This window comes from Haemorhous mexicanus, chromosome 5 (genome assembly GCF_027477595.1).
Source record: "Haemorhous mexicanus isolate bHaeMex1 chromosome 5, bHaeMex1.pri, whole genome shotgun sequence".
Classification (NCBI taxonomy): Eukaryota; Metazoa; Chordata; class Aves; order Passeriformes; family Fringillidae; genus Haemorhous; species Haemorhous mexicanus.
Window position 1 is genome coordinate 74229741 of NC_082345.1, and position 21665 is coordinate 74251405.

The following is a 21665-nucleotide window of genomic DNA, read 5'->3' on the forward strand; positions in this document are numbered from 1 at the left end:
CCTGTGTGCTGTCCCTGCAGGCCTTGTCCCCAGTCCCTCTGCAGCTCTCCTGGAGCCCCTCCAGGCCCTGGAGTGTGCTGGAAGCTCTCCCTGGAGCCTTCTCCTCTCCAGGTGAGCACCCCCAGCTCTCCCAGGCTGGCTCCAGCCCCGGAGCAGCTCCATGGATTCCTCTGGACTCTGTCCCACAGGTCAGGGACCTTCTGCAGCCAGGCTCATGGGAGGTGTCCCTGCCCACGCAGGGGTGGAACTGGGTGTTCTTAAGGTCCCTTCCCACCCAAACCATTCTGGAATTCTCTGCTCCCTGTTTTCTCCAGAGCTGCCAGTTTTGGGTTGTTTGGATCAACACTCCCTGCAGGAGAAGCTCTTGGTGGAATCAGGATGAAGGAATATTCCTGGCATATTTTATGGAGATGCTGGTGGCTCTCCAGCAGAGGGAATTGGCTGCAGTGGAGGAATCATGGCTGGTCCATGTAAACAACACATTTCAGACCTCGATACCATCAGAGGAACCCCCTGTGGGAAAGGAATCCTTCTCTCTCCAGGATTTTCCATAACAAACTCCAGTGTTTAGAGCAGTGGAGATGGGAGAGCAATGGCATTAAAGTTGCACTGCTGTGTAGTTGGGATGTCCAAAGCAGCACCAGGAATGAGATTTACACCTCAGCATCTTTTTGGGAGTAAAATATTTAAATGGAAAGAAAATCCCTGCCCCCTGTATCCTGCACCTACCTGCAGAGCACCCACGATTGCTAATGGAAGGCTGAGAGCCAAGGAGATGTAAAAGCACATTTTTCCTTCGGTGCCAGGGTTCTGTTCTCCTCAAATCCATCATCATCTGGCCCAGCAGATCAGACAGATTGTTTTATTCCTCGCCGTGGAGTTGGTCCCAGTCAATAATATTGATTAGTGCAGGGTGACTGGATGGAACAAGAATAACACCCCTCTCTTAATTGGAGCCTGCATCCCCTCATCCCTGCCTCAGCAGCTCATGCTTGGCTGGCTCCTTCAATAATTCTGTTCAGACACAGAGCCCACTGGAAATTGCAGGATCTGACATTAACAGGGGAAGTGAATAATTCTCTTTTCCTTGAACTCGACGCCTCTTTTCTTCCCCGATTAAACTGCCACGTTGGGAGAGTTCACTCCTTAAGCTGCCAGCTGAAATCCCTGGATTGGAGGGGTTTTTTTCAGAGCTGCCTCTTTCTAAACACCATCAGGAAAGTTTCAAAAACTCTGTCTTCAGTTGCTTTGTGCTTCCCAAGTCCATTTGTTGGGTAGGATTTATGAGGAAACTCTGAGTGCTCAGGGTTCATTCGAGGAGCTGAGTCAGCTCTGGAAATGTTGTGACTGCAGACTTCCAGTTTCCCAGGATTTCCCACTCCATGGGGAGTTCAGAGCTGGAGCTTTTACTCTCACATCTTTGAATCTATGGGAATGCTTGTAGGAAACAGTCCTGACCTAGAGGGATTATTCAGGGTATGAAATGCTGGTGTTGGTGACCTGCTCAGTCCTTGCACGTTGCTGCAGAAGGGTCAAATAAATTCAGTCACCCAAGAGCTTTTTCTGTAGATTGATTGTTCTAAAGCACATAAAATTCCCTTGGAAAAGAAAGTTGGAGTCACTTTCTCTCTGGTATTTGTGGGGTTCCCAGATGAAGGGAGGAATGATGAATCTGACTCCGTGCTCTCAGAAGGCTGATTTATTATTTTATGATACTATATTATATTAAAGAATGCTGTACTAAACTATACTAAAGAATAGAGAAAGGATAGAGACAGAATGCTACAAAGATAATAATGAAAACTCCTGACTCCTCCAGAGCCCTGACACAGCTTGGCCCTGATTGGCCAAAGAGTCAAAACAATTCACAGAAATCCAATGAAACAATCACCTGTTGGATAAACAATCTCCAACCACATTCCAAAGCAGCAAAACACAGGAGAAGCAAATGAGATAATATTGTTTTCCTTTTTCTCTGAGGCTTCTCAGCTTTCCAGGAGAAGAATCCTGGGCAAGGAGATTTTTCCAGAAAATGTGACAGTGACACTTCCTCATCTGTTTTGTTGCTCCTCTTTCCCATTTGGAGAAATCCTTTCTGTTGGAGGCAGAGGAGATGTCAGGGTCACAACCTTCAATGACCTCCTAAAGCAGTTTTGATTTCAAAACTCTGTCATTTCCCTGCCTCAAAGCTGTCCCAATAATGTGATTTGCTTCTGCATTTATAATTTATTATCAATCTTTAAGGAGATTTCACATGGAAAGAGCTTGCTAATACCTGGGGTATTCAAACTTTGCCCAAGTTCCTTTTTGGGGAGGCCCTGAAATGCAATTCCCAGAGCAGCTGGGGCTGCCCCTGCATCCCTGGAAGTGTCCAAGGCCAGGCTGGATGGGGCTTGGAGCCCCTGGGACATGGGAAAGTGTCCCCATGGAATTGGAACTGGATGGGCTTTGAGGTCCCTTCCAACCCAAACCATTCCATCATGATTTGTTTACGTGTGGGGTGTTTATGTCTGGCCTGTTGTCCTAAATATATTTTCTTCAGGAATGGTTGCATGTGGACTTTGTTGCTATCAGGTCATGCAGAGCTTTCAGGAAGTTGATATTTTCCCTCCCCTCTCTTTTTTCTCCCAATTTCCAAATTTAAGGTGCTTTGGTGTCAGGAGCTGCCTGTGGAAGTGATTTAGGAGTGGCACAGTGACACTGGTCAGGTTTTATTGCCACTCCAAACCCTGGAGCCTGTGGTGTGTAAATGATGTTCCCTGAGTTGTGTTTTGCTGCCAAATTCAGGAAATTTATTTTTCCTGTAGCTGAGAGAGCCTTTGTACGCAGGTGGAACTCAGAAGAGGGAAAGTTCCAGGCAGGAATGACAAGACTCAGAGTTGGGAATTGTGAGGAAAATTAATCCACAAACATCAGAGGTTTATGTCCAGAAAGGAGACAGAGGAGTCCTTTTACTTTATTTGAATAAAGGGAGAGGCCATGGGACGTTCCCCTGGGATCTCTCACATTTTTGGAGGACGCAGCCTCCTTTTTATCCCAATTTCCCACATTTCCCTTCTCTCTTTCCCCATTTCTGAGGTACTTGAGAGGCACAGACTTCCCAATACTCCTGATACCAGAGATTTCCCAAAAATTCCCTCTAATGTATAACCCTCCCTTTTCATTTTTAATTCTTACAGAATTCAGGGGTTTTTCTTCCCCATTGTTTCTTTCTTCTCTCAATGTCTAATTTCATTTATCAGCAAACCCAAAGTTTATTGGTAAAAGCAAATATCCTTTTCCATTCACCAACAGTGGAATCCTTCCCGTTGTTTCTTTTTTCTCCCAGAGCTGGTTTGATCCACCAGCAGACCCAGAGATTGTTTGGAAAGACAAATCTGCCATTCCTCTCAGGAATGAACTCCTGGCAGAGGCAGTAATGCTAAATACAACAAATGGGTTAAAATGTCACTGGCACCCAAACCAAGGCTGGAACTGTGCCACCCCCAGTCAGAGGAGCAGGAAAATTCTGGGAATTGCTGCTCTCCAAGCCTTGTGGGCTTCCAAACACACCTGAGCCACGTGGCCCGAGGGGAAGGACCTGGATTTGGTGGGGTTTGTGCCAGAATCTCCCAGTTCCTCTGGAATGAGGAGCCCAAAGTCACCTCCAGCACCACCTGCACTGGGAGGGCACGGAGAGCGAAGCCCGGCGTTAATTACTGATCTTCCACCAGGAAACAGGCACTTAATTCCTGTTTAGTTAGCCCTTGCTAAATGTTTAATTAGCACTTACTCTCTGAAAATCAAGGGATGTCGAGGTCTGTTAGACAACTTGTCCCACCTTATTTTCCAGGAGGACCAGATGATAACTTAATTGAAGGTGGTGGGTCCAAGTTTGTGTGCAAACCAGGAGCCAGGAACATCACCATCATCTTTCACCCCCTGCTCAGGTAAGATCTGCCTGTCTGCACATTTCCACAGCTGCAAAGACTCAGAATAAGTAGAATTAAACCTTTGATTTGTGGGGATGTTGGGGTCATTCCAGTTCTGAGATCCCAGAGTGAAAGGGTTGCTCTGAGGTTGTTGATGTTGTGAAGTTGTGTCTAAAAAAAGAGACATTTTTCTAAAATATGTAAATATATTTTCCTAAAATGTATTTGTTAAATTTTATTATTATTATTATTATTCAGAAATATTTAAATATTTCATTATTACTATTAATTATTTAAATATTTCAGAAATATTTAATATTTCTAAAGTATTTCATATTAAAGATTTTTCTAAAATTAATTCATTAATTTTATTAGTAGTAGTATTCTGAAACATTTAAATATTTAATTATGACTTAAATTATTTCAATATTTTAGAAATATTTACTATTTCTAAAATATCTAATATTAAATATTTTTCTAGAATTATTCCATTAATTTTATTAATAATTCTTATTTTCTAAAATATTTAATTATGAATATTAATTATTTAAATATTTTAGAAATATTTAATTTCTAAAACATTTAATAGTAACTATTTTTCTAAAACTAATTTGTTAATTTATTATTATTATTCTGAAATATTTAAATATTTAATTTTGACTATTAATGATTTAAGTATTTTAGAAATGTTTGATATTTCTAAAATATTTAAGTATTTAATATCTACATATTTTAAAAATATTTATTTAAAGAAAAATAAATATTTTTCTTTAAATATTTTTAATCTTTAAATCTTTTTCAAACTGAGCTGTGATGTCAGCTGGGATTTCCTCTCTGGGTGAGCCTGTGTCACCAACCAGTGCCATTTATTGACCTCAGCTGGGGGAGGTTCATTTGCAACCTGCCACAAATTGTTTCTTGCTGCTCTTTGTGCTTATTAAAAAGTCAGAGGGACTGCAAGGTGAGTTCATTGATAAAACCCCGTGGGCAAATGAATTCCTGGTCCAGAGTGAGCCTGAGTACCAAAATTGTCACAGCTGGAGCTTTAAACAGAGCAAGCCTTGAATGAACCTCTTCTCACCGTATCATTCAGCTCTGATAATTTTATTTAATTCTATCATTCAGCTCTGATAATTTTAAATTCAATTTTGCTGCTTTTCGAACAGTTTGTCCTGTTGGTTTTGTGGCAATTCAATAATGCAAGGTTTGGGTTGGTTCATGTCAACCTCCCACCTCTTTTTTTCCTGGGAGGGTTTTCCTTTCTCCCCAGCACCTTGGGAGAGCGTTTCCCTCCTTGCCCGTGTTTGTGTGAATTCTCTGTCCTGAGTCACTCAACAGCAGGGGCTGCTCTCCAAGCTGAACCCAAGAAGTCACAAAATAATCATAAAAAATGTTTGGGATCTGATCCCAGAGGAAGGAATCTCCTCCTGGCACCTCCGTGGCCGAGAGCTTGGCTTATTTGTGACTTCTCAGGACTTAAAAACACAGCTGGAAAAGGCACAAATGCCTCCAAATCTAAATTTCTGGTGTCAAAACAGCAGGGATTGGAATAATCTTGAGAACATCATGAAGTGTGTTATGGTGTGCAAGATCTTGCCTTGAAATAAAGAGTTTATTTCTTGCTACGTGCCCATCACCAAGTGGAGAATTCCATAAGCACATTCCATTTCCACCTCTGTCTCTTTTAAACTGAAGAAATGTGCTAAAAATAAATCTGCTGCAGGATGGTTTGTAGTTTTCAGCTGTTTTATGATGGGAAAAGATGGACAACTGAAATTCAGTGTTCTTCAAGGTGTGATTATGAAATTCAGTGTTTCAAGGTGTGACTATGATGATGTGGACTTCAATTTCTAAATCATTAATGAATTTACAGACATCTTGCGAGCCCAGAGGGTGGGTGATGCTCCTGTTTTTATTGATGAGATCTTTCCCATTGATTGGAATTCTTTCTCTTTGCCTTCCTGCTTTATTTTCCCCCCTTTTTTTCCCTCCCATCTGAGTGTAACACGAGTGCTCTGCTTTAAATAGCACTTCTCCCAAACACTTCACTTTGCATTCCCAGCCTGCAAGCCAGGCAGGAGGAATCATTTGCCTCATAAAAAATAATTGCATGGAGATGAAGGTGTCTGTGCACAGTGTATTTTTCATGCCAGCCACCTGCAACATCTTCACTCCCTTGCATTGAGGATTTCATCAATAACTTCAGGAAAAGAAGGAAAACATGGAATGACCCAGTTTGCCCTTTTCTGCCTGTGGGATGGGAGAGTTTGGGGCTAAAACCCATTTTAATGTGGTTTTATTCATTTTAATGTGCTGAGGGATTTCAATCATGATGACTTAGGGATGGGATGGATGCAGAGAATCTGGGGTGATCACAGGATTTCTTGGGCTGACAGAAATTCCCTGCAGGGAATTCTGTTCCTGATGGGATAGCCATGGCCTGTCCCACCAGCAGCTGAAATGCTCACTACAGTGAATCTGCTAAAATATTGATGCTTGCAGTGACTTCTGGCATGTGGAATCATAAAATCATCACCTCCTGGTTAGATCCTTGTTGCCCTTTTCCAGATGTTCCTGTTTTACATGTCCAGCTCTCCTGGAGGTAATTCCTGCAGAGCTGTGAAGTTTCCACCTGTTTTATTTTCCTTTTTGAGGTTCTTTATGACCTGCCCCCCTCACTTTCTTCCCTGTCCCTCTGTACCTGCTTGAAATGGATCTGGTTTGAATTGAAATGATCAATATTTTATTTACAAGGGGTTTTCCCCCCTTGTTTTTATTAAAGCCCCATAAATACGTTGCCAGAGGAGCTTCAGCACTGCATGGACTCTCTGATTTTATGAGGCAGCTGAGTGCTTCTGAAAGTATTAAACAAGCTGGCTCAGTGAGAAAGCAGACCCTGGTGTGCTGATTTAAAGCCTGAGCATCACATCAAGTGGTGGCTTTAAAGTAGAATTCAGCCCTGGAAGTTGAGGGGAGAGCTGGAAGCAGAGCATTCACACTCACCAGTGGGAACTTCTCTCTTTTGTGCTCCTGCTATGAGAGGTGTCAGGGCTGATCACATCACAGGTGCACAAGCACAGGGACAGGTTTGCTGCTTACAAAGCCACTTTTAAATCTTTTTTTATTTACAAACTGAAAGTGGGACTTGGCTCCAGATCCTCTTGAAGAACACAGGGTCAGACTTCGGGTGGGATGCAAATGAACCCATTTCCAATAACCAAAGTTTAGAAAAACTCTTAATTAAAACCATAGGCAGTGAAAGGAAAAATACCTAAAAATGGTTTTCAAACCTTTCCTTGCCTTTGAATTCCTTTAGAGCAGGGAGCCAGAGTTGGGAAGTGAGATTTGTGTTGTTCAGGATGTGGGTCCCTGATTTCCACAAGGACAGCTGCGACCCACCAAGGCCCAGATTAATTAGCAGCACTTAATGACAGCACCACAGACAGAATAAATGAAGAGTGTGTTTCTGAGAGCCCAGTGGGTGTTCTAGAGGAGATGATTCCTGGGAATAGGCTTTCCTAACTACACCTGGAAACTAATTGCACTTAGAAATGGAGGCAGAGCCCACCTCTGATTTTCCTGAATTACATTTCATGGGAGGTGCCAAAGTATAAAAGTTACCAAAGGAGCCCAGTTGCTTCCTTCATCCTTTGCTGGAGTTACTGGGCTGAGGAATCACATCTCCCTCTGGAAGAAGGAATCACAGGAGCAATCCCAACACCCTTCATTCTGGAGCATGGAACAGCCTGAGTGATGTCTGTCGTACCATTTGTTTGGTGGGGGTTTGGGGTTTTTTAATGTCTTTTTTTTTTTTTTTTTAATGTTTATTTGTTTCAGCTGGCATTTGAAAGGCACTTGGCTCCTCGGGGTAATAATCATTTTACATATGCTTTATAGAGTGTGTTTATTACCAGACAATTGAGGAACAGATGTCTGCAGTCTCCAGGCTGGAGGGGGAGGAATGGGAAGGGTGGGAGATGGAGGGCATGGATGGATGGATGGATGGATGGATGGATGGGTGGTGGTGCCGAGGCAAACGCAGCTGAGCAGTGCTGGATGCTGGATATTGAGGCCAGGGGGGTTTCCATTTATTACCATCAGCCACAGCTCATTAGGATCAAGCAGCAATTAAAAGGCTTGGAGGATGGAGGAGAAAGCCAAGTGCTCGGTGATTCGGAAGGAAGAGTCACCTCCCAACAGGACGTGACCTTGGGAAGGAGGAGTGGGGAGAGGAATTGTCCTGGCACCCTTGGGAGCTCCACAGGGTCTGGTGGGATCTCCCCTCTGCCAGGTGGGCAGGACTGGGCTGTGCCAGAGGTGTCACTGCCTTGGGGTTCAGAGTCTGCAGAGAAAAACAGAGAGTAGGGGGGAAAAGGGAAGAAGGAAAAACAAAATTCCCAATTTGCCGCTGCTGACACTGTTTGGGATGCAGGGAATGAAGGGGAAGGGTCTCCCCTCTGCCAGGTGGGCAGGACTGGGCTGGGCCAGTGGTGTCCTGACCACTGCCTTGGGGTTCAGAGTCTGCAGAGAAAGAGGAAAGCAAAGAGTCGGGGAAATAAAAGAAGGAAAAGCAAAATTCCCAATTTGCCGCTGCTGACACTGTTTGGGATGCAGGGAATGAAGGGGAGGGGTCTCCCCTCTGCCAGGTGGGCAGGACTGGGCTGGGCCAGTGGTGTCCTGATCATTGCCTTGGGGTTCAAAATCTGGAGAGAGGGAGAAGAGCAAAGGGCAAAAGGGAAGAAGGGGAAAAGGGAAAAAGGAAAAGCAAAATTCCCAATTTGCCACTTCTGGCATCATTTGGGATGCAAAGAATAAAGGGGAGGGGTCTCCCCTCTGCCAGGTGGGCAGGACTGGGCTGTGCCAGTGGTGTCCTGATCACTGCCTCGGGGTTCAGAGTCTGCAGAGAAAGAGGAAAACAAAAAGGAAAAGCAAAATTCCCATTTTGCTGCTGCTGCCATGGTTTGGGATGCTTGCAGTGACTTCTAAGTGAAAGTTGAGTGCTCTGTGTGTGCCAAGTTTTGTGCCTCTTGTTTTTGGGGATTGATGGGGGCGAGGGGAAGAGAGCAGCAGTAGTTTGACCTTTTGGTGTAAGATGAAGTATTTCTGTTCCTTTCTGCAGTCTCCATCACTGTAGGCTGGGCAGCAAATTTGGAACGAACTGTTTCTTCCAGTTCCTTTAATGCAAATTAAAGAGGGATTGCTCTGCTATTAAATTAAAAAACCCTTTAGGGACTACTTGGGGAGGGTGGTGATGGACTTTTGCTGCCTGTTGATATCAGAATGTCCCTCTCCAGCCAAGTGTCAGATGCCAGGAATACCCTGTCCTTGCAGGACAGGTGCACCCACCCAGGGGCACGAGGATGGCAGGGATGTTCTGTGGGAATAATCCTGCCAGGCTGCTGTTGAAATCAGGGTTTGTCAAGGTGAAAGGTGCTGGATGTGGAATTCAAATCCTGTTTATTTGGAAAATGTTGGGAGGGGACAGCAAAGTTTTCATGGGACATTAAAATGCTTTGGTCTTTGAGCATCAACTGCTGCTGCTGTTAAAAACTGCATCATTAAATTGATCTAAAACTCAGTGTATAGCTCAGAACCCCTGCATATCTCACCAGTAACCCCTTTTACATCTGTACAGCTAGAATAATAACAATAATCATCTCATTTTATTTCAAAATGTGCTGTAATATCTCGTAATTGCACACTATAAAATTAATGCTTGATAATATAGGGACTGCTGGTCTTGGGAAGCAAAAGGAGTGTGAAAATTAGATGAGTTTGTTACATTTAAACTGTGCTAAAACACACCTAATAGGTTAAGAAAAATCTGTGGTATTTTAAAGTCTAAGGGTTATTTATTATTAGTGAAGTAGATAGAAAATGTCAAGTCCCCCTGTGGCACAAATACTGGTAAATAATGAGAGCTGATGCCTTTAGCTTTCTGAATCAAACCTAAAATACTTGATTTCAGAGAGATCAATAAGGCTGACTCAGCTGGGAGAGGGAACTCGGAGTGTTGGCTGCATGGAGTTTGTGTTTGAGTCTGAGAAATGTGCATTAAAAAAATTATCTGAGGTGATATGAAGTGCACAGGAAACATGATTTGGAAACTTAAAGGTAGTGGGTCCTTGAAAAGAACCCTCCAGATTTCATCAGGTCTTGCTTTTTGACAGATCCCCTTCAAAGGGGGGGGAACATCACTTAGTTAATGGAATTCTTGCTTCTGCAAGGCAGGGAATCTCTTCCTGCTCTCTGGAGCTGGGAGATGGAGCCTCTGGTGAGAAAGAGGAGGCTCAGATGAGGAGATCACAAATTCCCAGGATCACTGAGGTGGGAAAAGCCCTCCAAGGTCATCCAGTCCCAGCTGTGCCTGATCCCACCTTGTCCCCAGATCAGAGCCCTGAGTGCCACCTCCAGGTGTTCCTGGGACACCTCCAGGATGGGACACCTCCAAACCTCCCTGGGCAGCCCCTTGCAATTCCTATCAACCCTTTCCATGAGGAAATTCTTCCTGGTGCCCACCCTGGCCCTGCCCTGGCCCAGCCTGAGGCCGTTCCCTCTGCTCCTGTCCCTGTTCCCTGGAGCACAGCCCGACCCCCCCGGCTGTCCCCTCCTGGCAGGGACTTGTGCAGAGCCACAAGGTCCCCCTGAGCCTCCTTTGCTCCAGGCTGAGCCCCTGCCCAGCTCCCTCAGCCCCTCCTGGTTCTCCAGACCCTTCCCAGCTCCCTCAGCCCCCCCTGGTTCTCCAGACCCTTCCCAGCTCCCTCAGCCCCTCCTGGCTCTCCAGACCCTTCCCAACTCCATTCCCTGGACCCTCTCCAGCCCCTCCAGGGCTCTCCTGTCAGGAGGGACCCAGCACTGGACACTCCTGAGTGACCCCAAACTGGACACTGCCCTCGAGGGCCCTCAGCAGCGCCAGCACCAAGAGATCTCAAATCCATTACAGAAACACAAAATTCAACACTGGAAGTGAGGAAGTGACTTTAAAGATCATTCATTTCCAGCCCACCACCTTGGTCAGGGCACCTTCCACCAGGAGAACTTTCCCCTGGGTACTCCCAGCTTTATTTTAGAATTTCCACTCTGGCTGCAACCTCTCATGCCCTCACTGCTTCTCTGCACTGCCCTGAACGGGAACCTTCAGGGAGCAATCTGACACCTCCCCTGGGAATGTTTTCCCTCCCTATCCCCCTTTAATGAGTGTTTAGGAGGCTTTTAGCTGCTGCTGCCGTTCAGTGCTCCCTGTCTGCCTGCAGCAGGGATGGATGCTCCTCTCAGGCTGATCCCAGCCCCTTTCCTCCCTGCCAAGCCCTCCCAAAGTGAAGGATAAGGACACGTCTCAGCAGAGCTCCCTGTTGTGACACTGCTGAGGAAAGGTTTCCTCCTGACTGGGGCCATCACAGGGACAGGGACTCACACGGAGAGGGGATGGGGAACAGCTTCACATTTTGTGCCTTTTTTTTTTCCCTCCTGATGCTTTATGAGAACTGACAGTCTTGCTGTGTGTGTCTGATTAAAGATGACAGTTTATAAAAACCTTAAGGTGAGGCTGTTCATTTTCCATGACAGAAAATAAAGCGATCCCCACCCCCCCCCACTGCCACCTCCCACACAAACAAAAACTCTCACACACCAAAAAAACCAAAAAAAAAAAAACCCTCTTAATATGTGAGGCATTGATTTTATATTGTCTGTCAGAGAATGTGCTTCAGCAGATCAGTCAAGTTTGGAGTTTTCAAACATGCTTCATCCAAAGGGAAAATCAACAGCCTGTCAGAAATTTCACATGTCTCCAGCTCCTCCTTCCCTTTGGATGAAATACAAGCTGAAGGAACAGAGGAATTTTGACATTTGCAAGAGCTGGGGCTGAATAGCTGAAGAGAGTGTTAATGTAATTCCATGGTAATGAGGTACTTTGAACCAGGCTTGTGCTCATGGAGCCAACAGAGCAGGAGTAGATCCTTCCTTCGTGGGATCACAGAATGGTTGGGGCTGGAAGGGACATGAAAGATGACCCAGATCCACCCCAACCCATGGATCTTCCTGGGCTGCTCCAAGCCCCAATGTCCATCCTGGCCTTGGACACTTCAGGGATCCAGGGGCAGCCAGAGCTGCTCTGGGAAACCTTAAATTGACTTACTCATGCTATCCTGGAGGAGGAGTGAGCTTCCCCACATTGCTGAGCACTGTTCTTCTGATTTTGTCACAGAGCTGGAGGATGGCATGTGAATTTCCAGTGACTTATTTATTCCTTGGGAACAGAACAGTTCAGTCAGGAGGGATCTAACATGATCCAATCTCGGATTTCTCCTGCTCAGAGTGACTCTGAGATATGTACAAGTCTCTTTTCTCAGCCTGGCACTCGAAGGAGGAGTCAGAGCTCTTCTGGTCTCACTCTCAAGGTTGTTTATTGTATCTTATCTATGACATTCTTTCCCTGTCCAGCCAAGATCTGTCCAGCAGGTCAGACAGAGGCACTCTGCCTGCCCTGGGGCAGTGTTATCTTTTATACTAAAAACTACCTGTGCATTATTTCCCATAACTCCCCAATACCCATCACCTGTGTTAGGCAGTGAGCTTCTACCTTAAACCAATCCAAAAGTGCCACCGTCACCCGGAAGATGGAGGCTAGGAAGAAGAAGGAAAAAGGACAACCTTGGGATCTCTGCTGCTCACAGTGACCCCGAGATGTGTCACAAAGTCTCTTTTCTCAGCCTGGCACTCGAAGGAGGAGTCAGAGCTCTTCTGTTCTCACTCTCAAGGTTGTTTATTGTTTCTTATAAAAATTCTTTCTCTGTCCAGCCAAGGTCTGTCCAGCAGGTCAGACAGAGGCACTCTGCCTGTCCTTGGGGCAGTGTTATCTTTTTATACTAAAACCTACCTGTGCATTATTTCCCATAACTCCCCAATCCCCATCACCTGTGTCAGACAGTGAGCTTCTACCTTAAACCAATCCAAAAGTGCCACCATCACCCAGAAGATGGAGGCCAAGAAGAAGAAGGAGAAAGGCTGGACACACCCAGATTCATCCATCTTGGGACCCCGAGCCCCCATTCTAAAAACCCCAAAATTCTACATTTTCACCCTGTGGCACATTCACTCTCATTCTACTCAAACTTTCGTGGCTTGCAGATCCTCATACAAGGTTGATAATTTTTTCCATGGGTCAGAATCAGAGGCACAGGGGTTTTGGGCTCTGTGCCAAGGTCTCTGAGCCCCCTGGCAGGGGCTGGAGCCATCCAGGACAGCCAGAGGGATGCCCTGGGTTCTGGCAGTCCAATCCCCTGAGCAGCTCAGGGCTCACCACAGGGCCAGAGAAGTTCTGGAAGGGCAGAATGGATCCTTTGATTCAATTGAACCATCTTAGCACACAATTCCTTAAAAAAACCCAAGTTCCACACTGAGATCCACGTTTAAGACTCACTAAGGTTGGAAAAGCCCTTTAAGATCATGGAATCCAACCATTGACCAGCTCTGCCAAGGCCACCACACACCCCAGAGTGCCACAAGAACTATCAAACACTTTAAATCTCAATCATAAATTCAGATTCTGCCATGCAGGAGCTGATGCTTTTCAAGCAGCTCCTTTGCTGTTGAGGAATGAACATCCAGTAGTAACTAAAACTTGCTTTAATAGCCCCAACTTTCATTTCAAAGACAGGAAATAATTCTCTGACATTGCTAAAAAAAATCTGTAGAGCAACAGAAGATCTCCCACGGCAGAACCAGAAAAGCATCTTTGATTTTTGTGGTGGAAGAAAAGGGAAAAAGGACTTGACAAATTCTAAATTTGTAATCTGTCTATGGGAGATTCAAAAAATGCAAGTTCAAAAAATACTTCAGTGAGGGTTTTACCAGAGTGGGGGAAATCCAAAGATGCAAACACAGTGTGGTTTAGGTCCACTTTATGGTACTATTGCCTTAAAAATTGTTACACAATGCCTGTGGTTGCTTTCATCAAGCTTTATGAATTTTTGATTGAAGGCAGGAAAGCTGGTGCTTGATGAGAACAAGAAAAGGTGATTCCTGTATTTAGGATTTGCTGTTAAAAGCAAAGCTCTGAAGCCTGGAATGACCCCACATCCCCCATGGAGCCATCAGAGCAGTGAAAGGAAAGATTAATAATTTAATTTTTTGTCATGATTGTGTGTTACATCCGTGTGAGGTGTTCAGCTCAAGGGTTTTCTGGGAAAGCCTTTGGTGGTGAGCTGGGATTCCCTTGGAGCTCTCACTTTGTGTTTTACCTGGGTTGTTCTTGCAGGGCCTTTTTTCCTTCAAACCTTTTGCACAGTTTAGAGTGTTGTGGTTTGGGGAAACCAGAGCTGTTCCCTCAGAGCGTGGGGGTGAATTCTTGCCTCCCCCACAGATGCTGAAAGAGAAAGAAGGGAAATCTTTCAAAGTGTAAATTTCCTTTTAAAATAATCTGAGCTGTTTGTTTCAACCGTTCCCCTCTGTTCAGTTTCCTGAGCTGAGCTACACAAAATAAGTTTGAAGTTCCTTCACCACTAAGCTGCATTTTCCCATCCTGCTGAATTCCTGCATATTACAGTGCAGGACCCTCATCTATTCCTCTTTTCTTGGCATTATTTGCCTCAGACACACCAGATGTGGCTCCACCAACACTTGCAGGGTTTTCATGGGCACGTGGCAAAAAGAAAAGTCCTGGCAGAACCTTGGGAAAAGCCTTTTAGGGATGTGAGCCTGTGGAAAAACAGATTTTTCATGCACCAGGTCGTGACACAACATGATTTTTTGGTGGGATATTCCTGAGGGATTTAGCTTTAAATTCTGTTGACTTTTAGAGATCTGCAGAATAGGCATAAATACATTTTGCAGGCCAGAAGTTGGCCTTTCGTTTGGTTATTTGGGGTCCTGGGAATCTTGAATTTCGGAGAGCTCAGCAGGAATTGCACTTGGTGGGATATCACTGAGAAGCACTTCCATAGTTCCTTTCCTCTGGTAACTTCCAAACTTTTCAGAGACAAAATTCATTCACACCTCAGTGTGAAATTGCTCTGTCCATGGAAATCCTGGAGCTGTAACTGCCAGGGAAGAAGTTGTGGGTGAAGTGTAGACTTGAATGGTCCTGAATTCTGTGCAAATTTAGAATAAATGGGAAAAACTGGAATTCTTACATTCCAAGCTCCAAATTTCCCATTTTATTGCAATTTTGTCTCTCCGAGTTGTATTTTTACAAATGGATTTGCTCTGGAGGTGTGACAGGTCTGAGACAGCTCCAGGAGTCCTTATTAATGAAAGCTTTATCCACACTGTAAGGTGAAATAATGCTGCTAAATAAGTGCAGATCCCTCAAAAATTCCTTGGTTTTGGGACACCCAAGTTGGATATTTTTTCCCTGAGCCAGGGAACTCATTCAGGGGATACAAGGCAGAATTGTTCCTTATACAGAGAAAAACTGGAGAACTTCTAGAAATAACAGTAACTACAACAAGAAGGGGAAAATGTTGGCAAGTGTCATTTTCCAGCAGCTGTCCCAGAGGAAATCCTGGTGGATTGTGGAGGTGGATGAGTGACAGCCTGGTCTGGTGGATGGTCAGAAACTCAGAACTGCTCCACAGAGGAGGGACATTTCTGTGCTCTGAAGCTTGATAATCTCACAGGGAGGAAATAAAACCATCCCCTCGTGCTGCATCTTTGCAGAAGGTGGAGGCAGGTCTGGAGTCTGGGATAAATCCTCATTTTATTCCCTGGGGTCGTGCAGTTTGTCACTGCAAACCATCCTGGAGACAGTCATTGCTCTTGACGTGCCCAGGCTGAGGGATGGGAGGCCAAATTGGTCTTGTGGTGCACCCTGACAACAGGCTGGACCTGCAGCACAGTCATTCATCTGAACTGAAAAAAAGCTGTTGCTAGAAGGTAATAAAAGCTGATTAATTGCAGGGAATCCCTCGACTGCTGGCTGCTGGCTTAGGTTAACGTTGGGATTTTGGTGTCTCACCTTTGCCTGCCTCCTGAAGTGTTGTTTTATCTGAAGTGTTGGTTCTTCATGGCACTGAGTGTTTGGAGTAGAACAGAATTGTGGAATCATGGAGTGGTTTGGGGTGGAGGGAAGTTAAAGTTCATCGGTGCCAGGGGCAGGGACACCTTCCACCCTCCCAGGGTGCTCCAAGCCCATCCAGCCTGGCCTTGGACACCTCCAGGGATGGAACAGCCACAATCTCTCTGTGTTTTCTGCTTCCAGGTCAATCTTTCTTCTCAAACTTTTTACTTTTCTGATAGAAAAGTTCCCCTCAGCTGCCTTGTCACCACTGCTGACCCCATCACCTGTGGGGTTCTCCACTCCCCCACACAAACCCCACTTTTCCCATCTGCCATCCACATCCCTTGGGAGCCTCCTGGGGAAAATTTTTTCTTAAAAAATTTTCTCTTCCCTGTTAAAAAAAAAACAAATAGAAGTTGTCAAAGATGGAGGAACTATTGTTGCAGTGAGCAGAATGGGTGCTTATTATCAGTTATGGACACGCCCAGGTCAAGAGTGAAGTGGATTTTTCTGTTTAGTTTGCTGAAAGGCTGGGATGGGTTTAATTGCTGGTTGTCATTTGTAATGGAGTAGATGCAGTATTAGAATTATTCAGATAATTTGTTGTAATTACCCACCATCAGGAGCTTTACAATGCTCAGAATACAATCTCTGAGTCCTTTGAATGGAAGGCAGCAGCTCTTGAGAGCACAATATCATTTATGGATTGTCAATCAACTCAGCGAGGTAAACAAAACAAAGGTGCTTTTCCACAAATTCTCCCAGTGCCCTAAACCATCCCAAAAATCTTGGCAGAAGGAGCAACACGCCTGGAGTGCTGCTAAATCAGAGCTTTTGCAGAGTTCCTCCAAGCAGGCAGGGTTTGGGAAGCATTGTGTGCTTTGAATAAAGTGTTATCCAGAAAAACCTCCCCGTGTCAATGCCCCAGGGATCATTATTCATTCTGGCTCTGCTGCAGCAGGAGGGAAAAAACCCTGAGGTGCTGCTGCCCCTGATTCTGGGTGAGAAGTGGGAAATGGGGCACGGCTCTCTGGGGAGGCAGAGGTGCCCATTTGCATTGCCCTCCTCTCCACACCCACATGAATCCACAGATGCAGGGGAGGCTGAGCTCCCAAATTTGTATTCTCCTGGCTCAGGGCCTGAGCCTCGTCTGGCAAACACAGAGGGAGTGAAAAAACCCCGGAGTGTCATGAGCAGAAGTGTGGGCTCCCCGTGACCTTTACCTACTGTGATAATTCCTATGTAGAACGACCAAATTCCTGGAGATGTTTAATCAGCAGAGTTGAATTTTGATGAAAGCATGTGTCACCGTGCCATTAGTGCTGCAGGAATTAATTCTGATTCAGAGCAATGTTCTGCTTCGTGAGGATTAACACTGGTGAACTGTCACCTTTTCAAATTTTAAAATTCCTTCCAGCCCTGGTGGCCCAGAGCTTCATTTAAGATGGAAAAAATGTCAGCTGGCAAAACCCCCAGAGTGCTGGGATGATCCCACAGCAGGGCAGGGGGATTTTATCCCTGTGCCCCTCTCAGGTGAGACCCCACCTGCAGAGCTGCCCCAGCCCTGGGGACAACAGCAGCAGCACCTGGAGCTGCTGGAGAGAGCCCAGAGGAATCCATGGAGCTGCTCCAGGGCTGGAGCCAGCCTGGGAGAGCTGGGGGTGCTCACCTGGAGAAGAGAAGGCTCCAGGGAGAGCTTCCAGCACATTCCAGGGCCTGGAGGGGCTCCAGGAGAGCTGCAGAGGGACTGGGGACAAGGCCTGCAGGGACAGGAGCCAGGGAATGGCTCCCAGTGCCAGAGGGCAGGCATGGATGGGATCTGGGCAATGAGGAATTCCTGCCTGGGCTGGAACTGCCAGAGCAGCTGGGGCTGCCCCTGCATCCCTGGAGTGTCCAAGGAAGGATTGGAGAACCCTGGGATAGGGGAGGTGTCCCTGGAATGAGCTTTGAGGTCCCTTCCCAACCAAACCATTCTGGGACTCTGGGATTTGGGACACTCAGAATCCATCCCCAGGGATTTGGATGGAAAATGGGGAGAGAAAAGAGAGGAGAAGGGAAGGGAGACCCTTCATGGTTTCCTGAGATTCCAAGTGAAGCCCCTGGGTCCATGAATGTCTTGGGGAGGAGATGGATCCAATGTCAGCCTGGGAGAGCTGGGAATGTTCCCCTGGAGAGGAGAAGGCTCCAGGGAGAGCTTCCAGCACATTCCAGGGCCTGGAGGGGCTCCAGGAGAGCTGCAGAGGGACTGGGGACAAGGCCTGCAGGGACAGGAGCCAGGGAATGGCTCCCAGTGCCAGAGGGCAGGCATGGATGGGATCTGGGCAATGAGGAATTCCTGCCTGGGCTGGAACTAACAGAGCAGCTGGGGCTGCCCCTGCATCCCTGGAGTGTCCCAGGCCAGGCTGGACCCTGGGGCTGGAGCAGCCTGGGACACTGGGAGGTGTCCCTGCCCATGGTCTGAAAAGGTCCCTTCCACCCCAAACTATTCAATAATTCCATGATAAATTATCCAATATTGGGACTTCAAACACCACACCCACTCAGACATGGAATTCATTTGGGTAACAAACATCAATGAAAGCTGAATTAAGGCATTTTGTGTATTTTCTGTATTTTTAGCCTAGGTTTTGGATGAGGAGGTGTAAATTGAATATATTTTCATTTGTCTCCAGGGAAGCACTTGTCCATGTGTAATCTCTTGATGGGAATGACATCACTGCAAATTCCCTAAAATCATGACCCAGCATGTCCTTTAACCCAGGCATTTAAAAACCACTCGTTCCTCTAATTTAATGTATTTTAGCAAAAAATCAGAAATGAAAAGTCCAATCCTGTGACAACAGGGACATTTTTCTCCTTTCAAACAGAAGTTGAAATAAAATCTTTCCTAGAATTCTTTCCAATTCCCAAAGCTCAGGTAGATCCTGTGGGAGTTTTGTCTTTACCTTCAGGTGCTGAATTTCAAAGTCTATTTAAAATATGTTGTTTTCCTCTCCTTTTCATACAAATCCAGTTGGGATAACTGGGATTGGCAGTTTATTTTTATGGATTATAATGGGCATAAATCTCTCTCTGGCTGGAATCAGCCTGGGGAATGATGAGCCAAGCTCAGGAGATGATCCATGTCCCCGTGTCCCTGTCCCCCACAGCCACTTCCAAAGAGTTCCCTGGGTCTGCTGGCAACTCCCAGCAGCTCCACAAGGAAAAAAAGTCAAATTGTCAAAAGTCATTAGTGGCTGTCACTTCGTGGACCTTCACACTGGAGTTCCCCCTTTGGAATTTTATTTTTCCTCTGCTTCAAATAAGTAGGGCAATGTTGGACAAAACTGCTGGGATTTAACCCCTTTGTGGGTTTTTGGTTATGGCTGTGAAGCAGTGGTGAATTTAGGAGTTTGAGGCTGAGTTCTGTGCTCTGCCAGGACCTTTTCTCCTCCTAATTATTGTTTTTAGACTCAAATTCCCCAATTCCACTGCTCCACGTTGAAGCTATGCCACAATAAATCTCTGATCCCAACCCCTCCATGACATCCTTGCTCCAAAAAAAAACCCTGGAGCAGAAGTCTGGGAGGGAGATTCTTTAAATAAATCCCTTTTCTGTCCCTCTGACTGTGAGAAGTGGGGTTTGGGAGCCTTATTTACACTTCTTTTTTCCCAGATTCTCCAAGTGCTGCTGCTGCCCAGGGCTGCTGAGCCTGTGCTTCATGGGAAGTTATTTTTACAGATTCATTTTCTGCTCAAAGTCATCCTGAAATAGAAAGGTTGTGCTTCCGTTTATATGCTTTGAGTTCCCAAATTCTAAAGCATATATTAGTAATGCTTTGGTTTCCTAATTAAATACCTAATTATATTTAGCAGTTTTAGGGGGGTCTTGCCTCTTTCTGGTGGCTTTTGCTGCTCCAATCTTTGCTGTTTGTGACATTTCCAACATATGTTTGAATTCTTCCAGCTCCTGTGCCTTGTCATTTCGTTGCTCTTTTTCTCAGCACTGATATGTAACTTCTGCAAAATAATTGCACAATAACAACTCCAGTGTTAATTCCTTTTTTTTTTTTCTTTCTTTTTTTTTTTTTTTTTTTTTTTTTTTGGAAAACCACAGGAGCTGTAGGTATTCCCTCTCCCTCAAAGAGGTGGAATAGGAACTCTGGTGCTGCAGGTGGTGCTGGAATTTAACCAGTTTGTGGATTTTTTGGTTTTGCCTGTGAAACAGTGGTGAACTTAGGAGTTTGAGGCTGAGTTCTGTGCTCTGCCAGGAGCTTTTCTCCTTCTTATTAATTCTTTTTAGGCTCAAATTCCCCAGCAGCAGAGTAGTTGGGGAGGTGTAAAAAGGAGATTTTACAGTGATTTGTGTAAATCCTCTTTTAGCAGCAAAATATATTGAAGGGAGAAAAAGAAAAGCAAAACAAGAGCATGGAAGTCACCTTAAACCTGGCCTGGGGGTGCTTTTTACAGTAAATCTTTTGACATTTTTGATACCCATGTCACAACAAAGTCAGGGGGGAAGATTGCCACCTCGTGTGACAGGTGACCCCAGAGAGGGCAGCTGTGTCACAGGCCATTAATGTCCTCCCTCCCAAAGCTCAGCCTGGCTTTTCCTTCCTTCGTGGGGCCCCAGGTGGCCAAGGGGGATGGAGGGAGGGAGGTTCCAGGGCTGGCTGTCTGGTGCAGCATCTGGAAAATGCTCCTGGCCCAGCAGGGATTTGTGCCCAGTGCTTGGCAAGGGCTGGGTGACTCTGGTGTCACTTTGGGTTCTGGGGGGGGACAGAGCCTGGCTGCCTCAGGGTTGGCTCGTGCTGGGATGGAGATGTGGCCATGGCAGCCTCAGCTCCCCCATGGTGCCAGCAGGGATGGAGAATTCCCAACTGGAAAATCACTTCAGCTTCCCTGCTCTGGGCTTTTTTCCCCCTTTGTTGAGCTGTTTGCTGTGGAACAAAAAGGCACAGCAAAGTGGTGCCCCCCACTTTTCACACATTGCTGTCCTCCTTTTTTGGTTGTGTTTCTGTACAAAATTCTCTCACTTGCACTGAGGGTGCTGTGAAGGTTTTGGGGCACCAGGTGAGGATTGTCAGGTTCTGTTCATTCTGGTAGAAATCACTCCAGCAACTCAGTACTGGTGCAGCCTGGTGTGGTTTTATGGGATCCAGAGCAGGATGAGTTAAAAAGATGGAGATTCCTGGGTTATTGGGAGGTGCTGAGGTGAGTTAGTGTGAGAGGAAAACCAGCTTTTCCCTGCAGTCACAGAATCCCAGAATGGCTGGGTGGGAAGGGACCTAAAGCTCATCCCATCCCACCCCTGCCATGGCAGGGACACCTCCCAGTGTCCCAGCCTGCTCCAGCCCCAGTGTCCAGCCTGGCCTGGGACACTCCAGGGATGCAGGGGCAGCCCCAGCTGCTCTGGCAGTTCCAGCCCAGCCAGGAATTGCTTCCCAAAATCCCACCCCAATCTCCCTTTCCCAGGGAATTCCCTCCATTCCCAGCCTGGGATTGGATCCATCCCCACCCCGACTCTGCTCTAGGAAGGAATTTTGGGATCTGGGGGCTTCACTGGGAATCTCAGGACTCCAGGAAGGGTCTCCCTTCCCTTTTCCATCCCCCACTTTCATAAAAATCCCTTGGGATGGATTCTGAGTGTCCCAAATCCCAGCATCCCGGAATGGTTTAGGTGGGAGGGGACCTTCAATCCCATCCCATTCCAATCCCAGTGTCCCAGGCTGCTCCAGCCCCAGTGTCCAGCCTGGCCTGGGACACTCCAGGGATCC

The 21665-nt window shown here is 46.1% G+C and overlaps 1 protein-coding gene across 1 annotated transcript in view; it reads left to right on the plus strand.

Moving 5' to 3' along the window:
• Positions 1 to 21665, plus strand: part of EXOC4 (exocyst complex component 4) — a 366741-nt gene that overhangs the window by 184474 nt on the left and 160602 nt on the right. The window contains exon 10 of the mRNA XM_059847577.1: positions 3833 to 3929. Within this exon, the coding sequence (XP_059703560.1) occupies positions 3833 to 3929 (97 nt within the window). The remainder of the gene's footprint in view (positions 1 to 3832; positions 3930 to 21665) is intronic.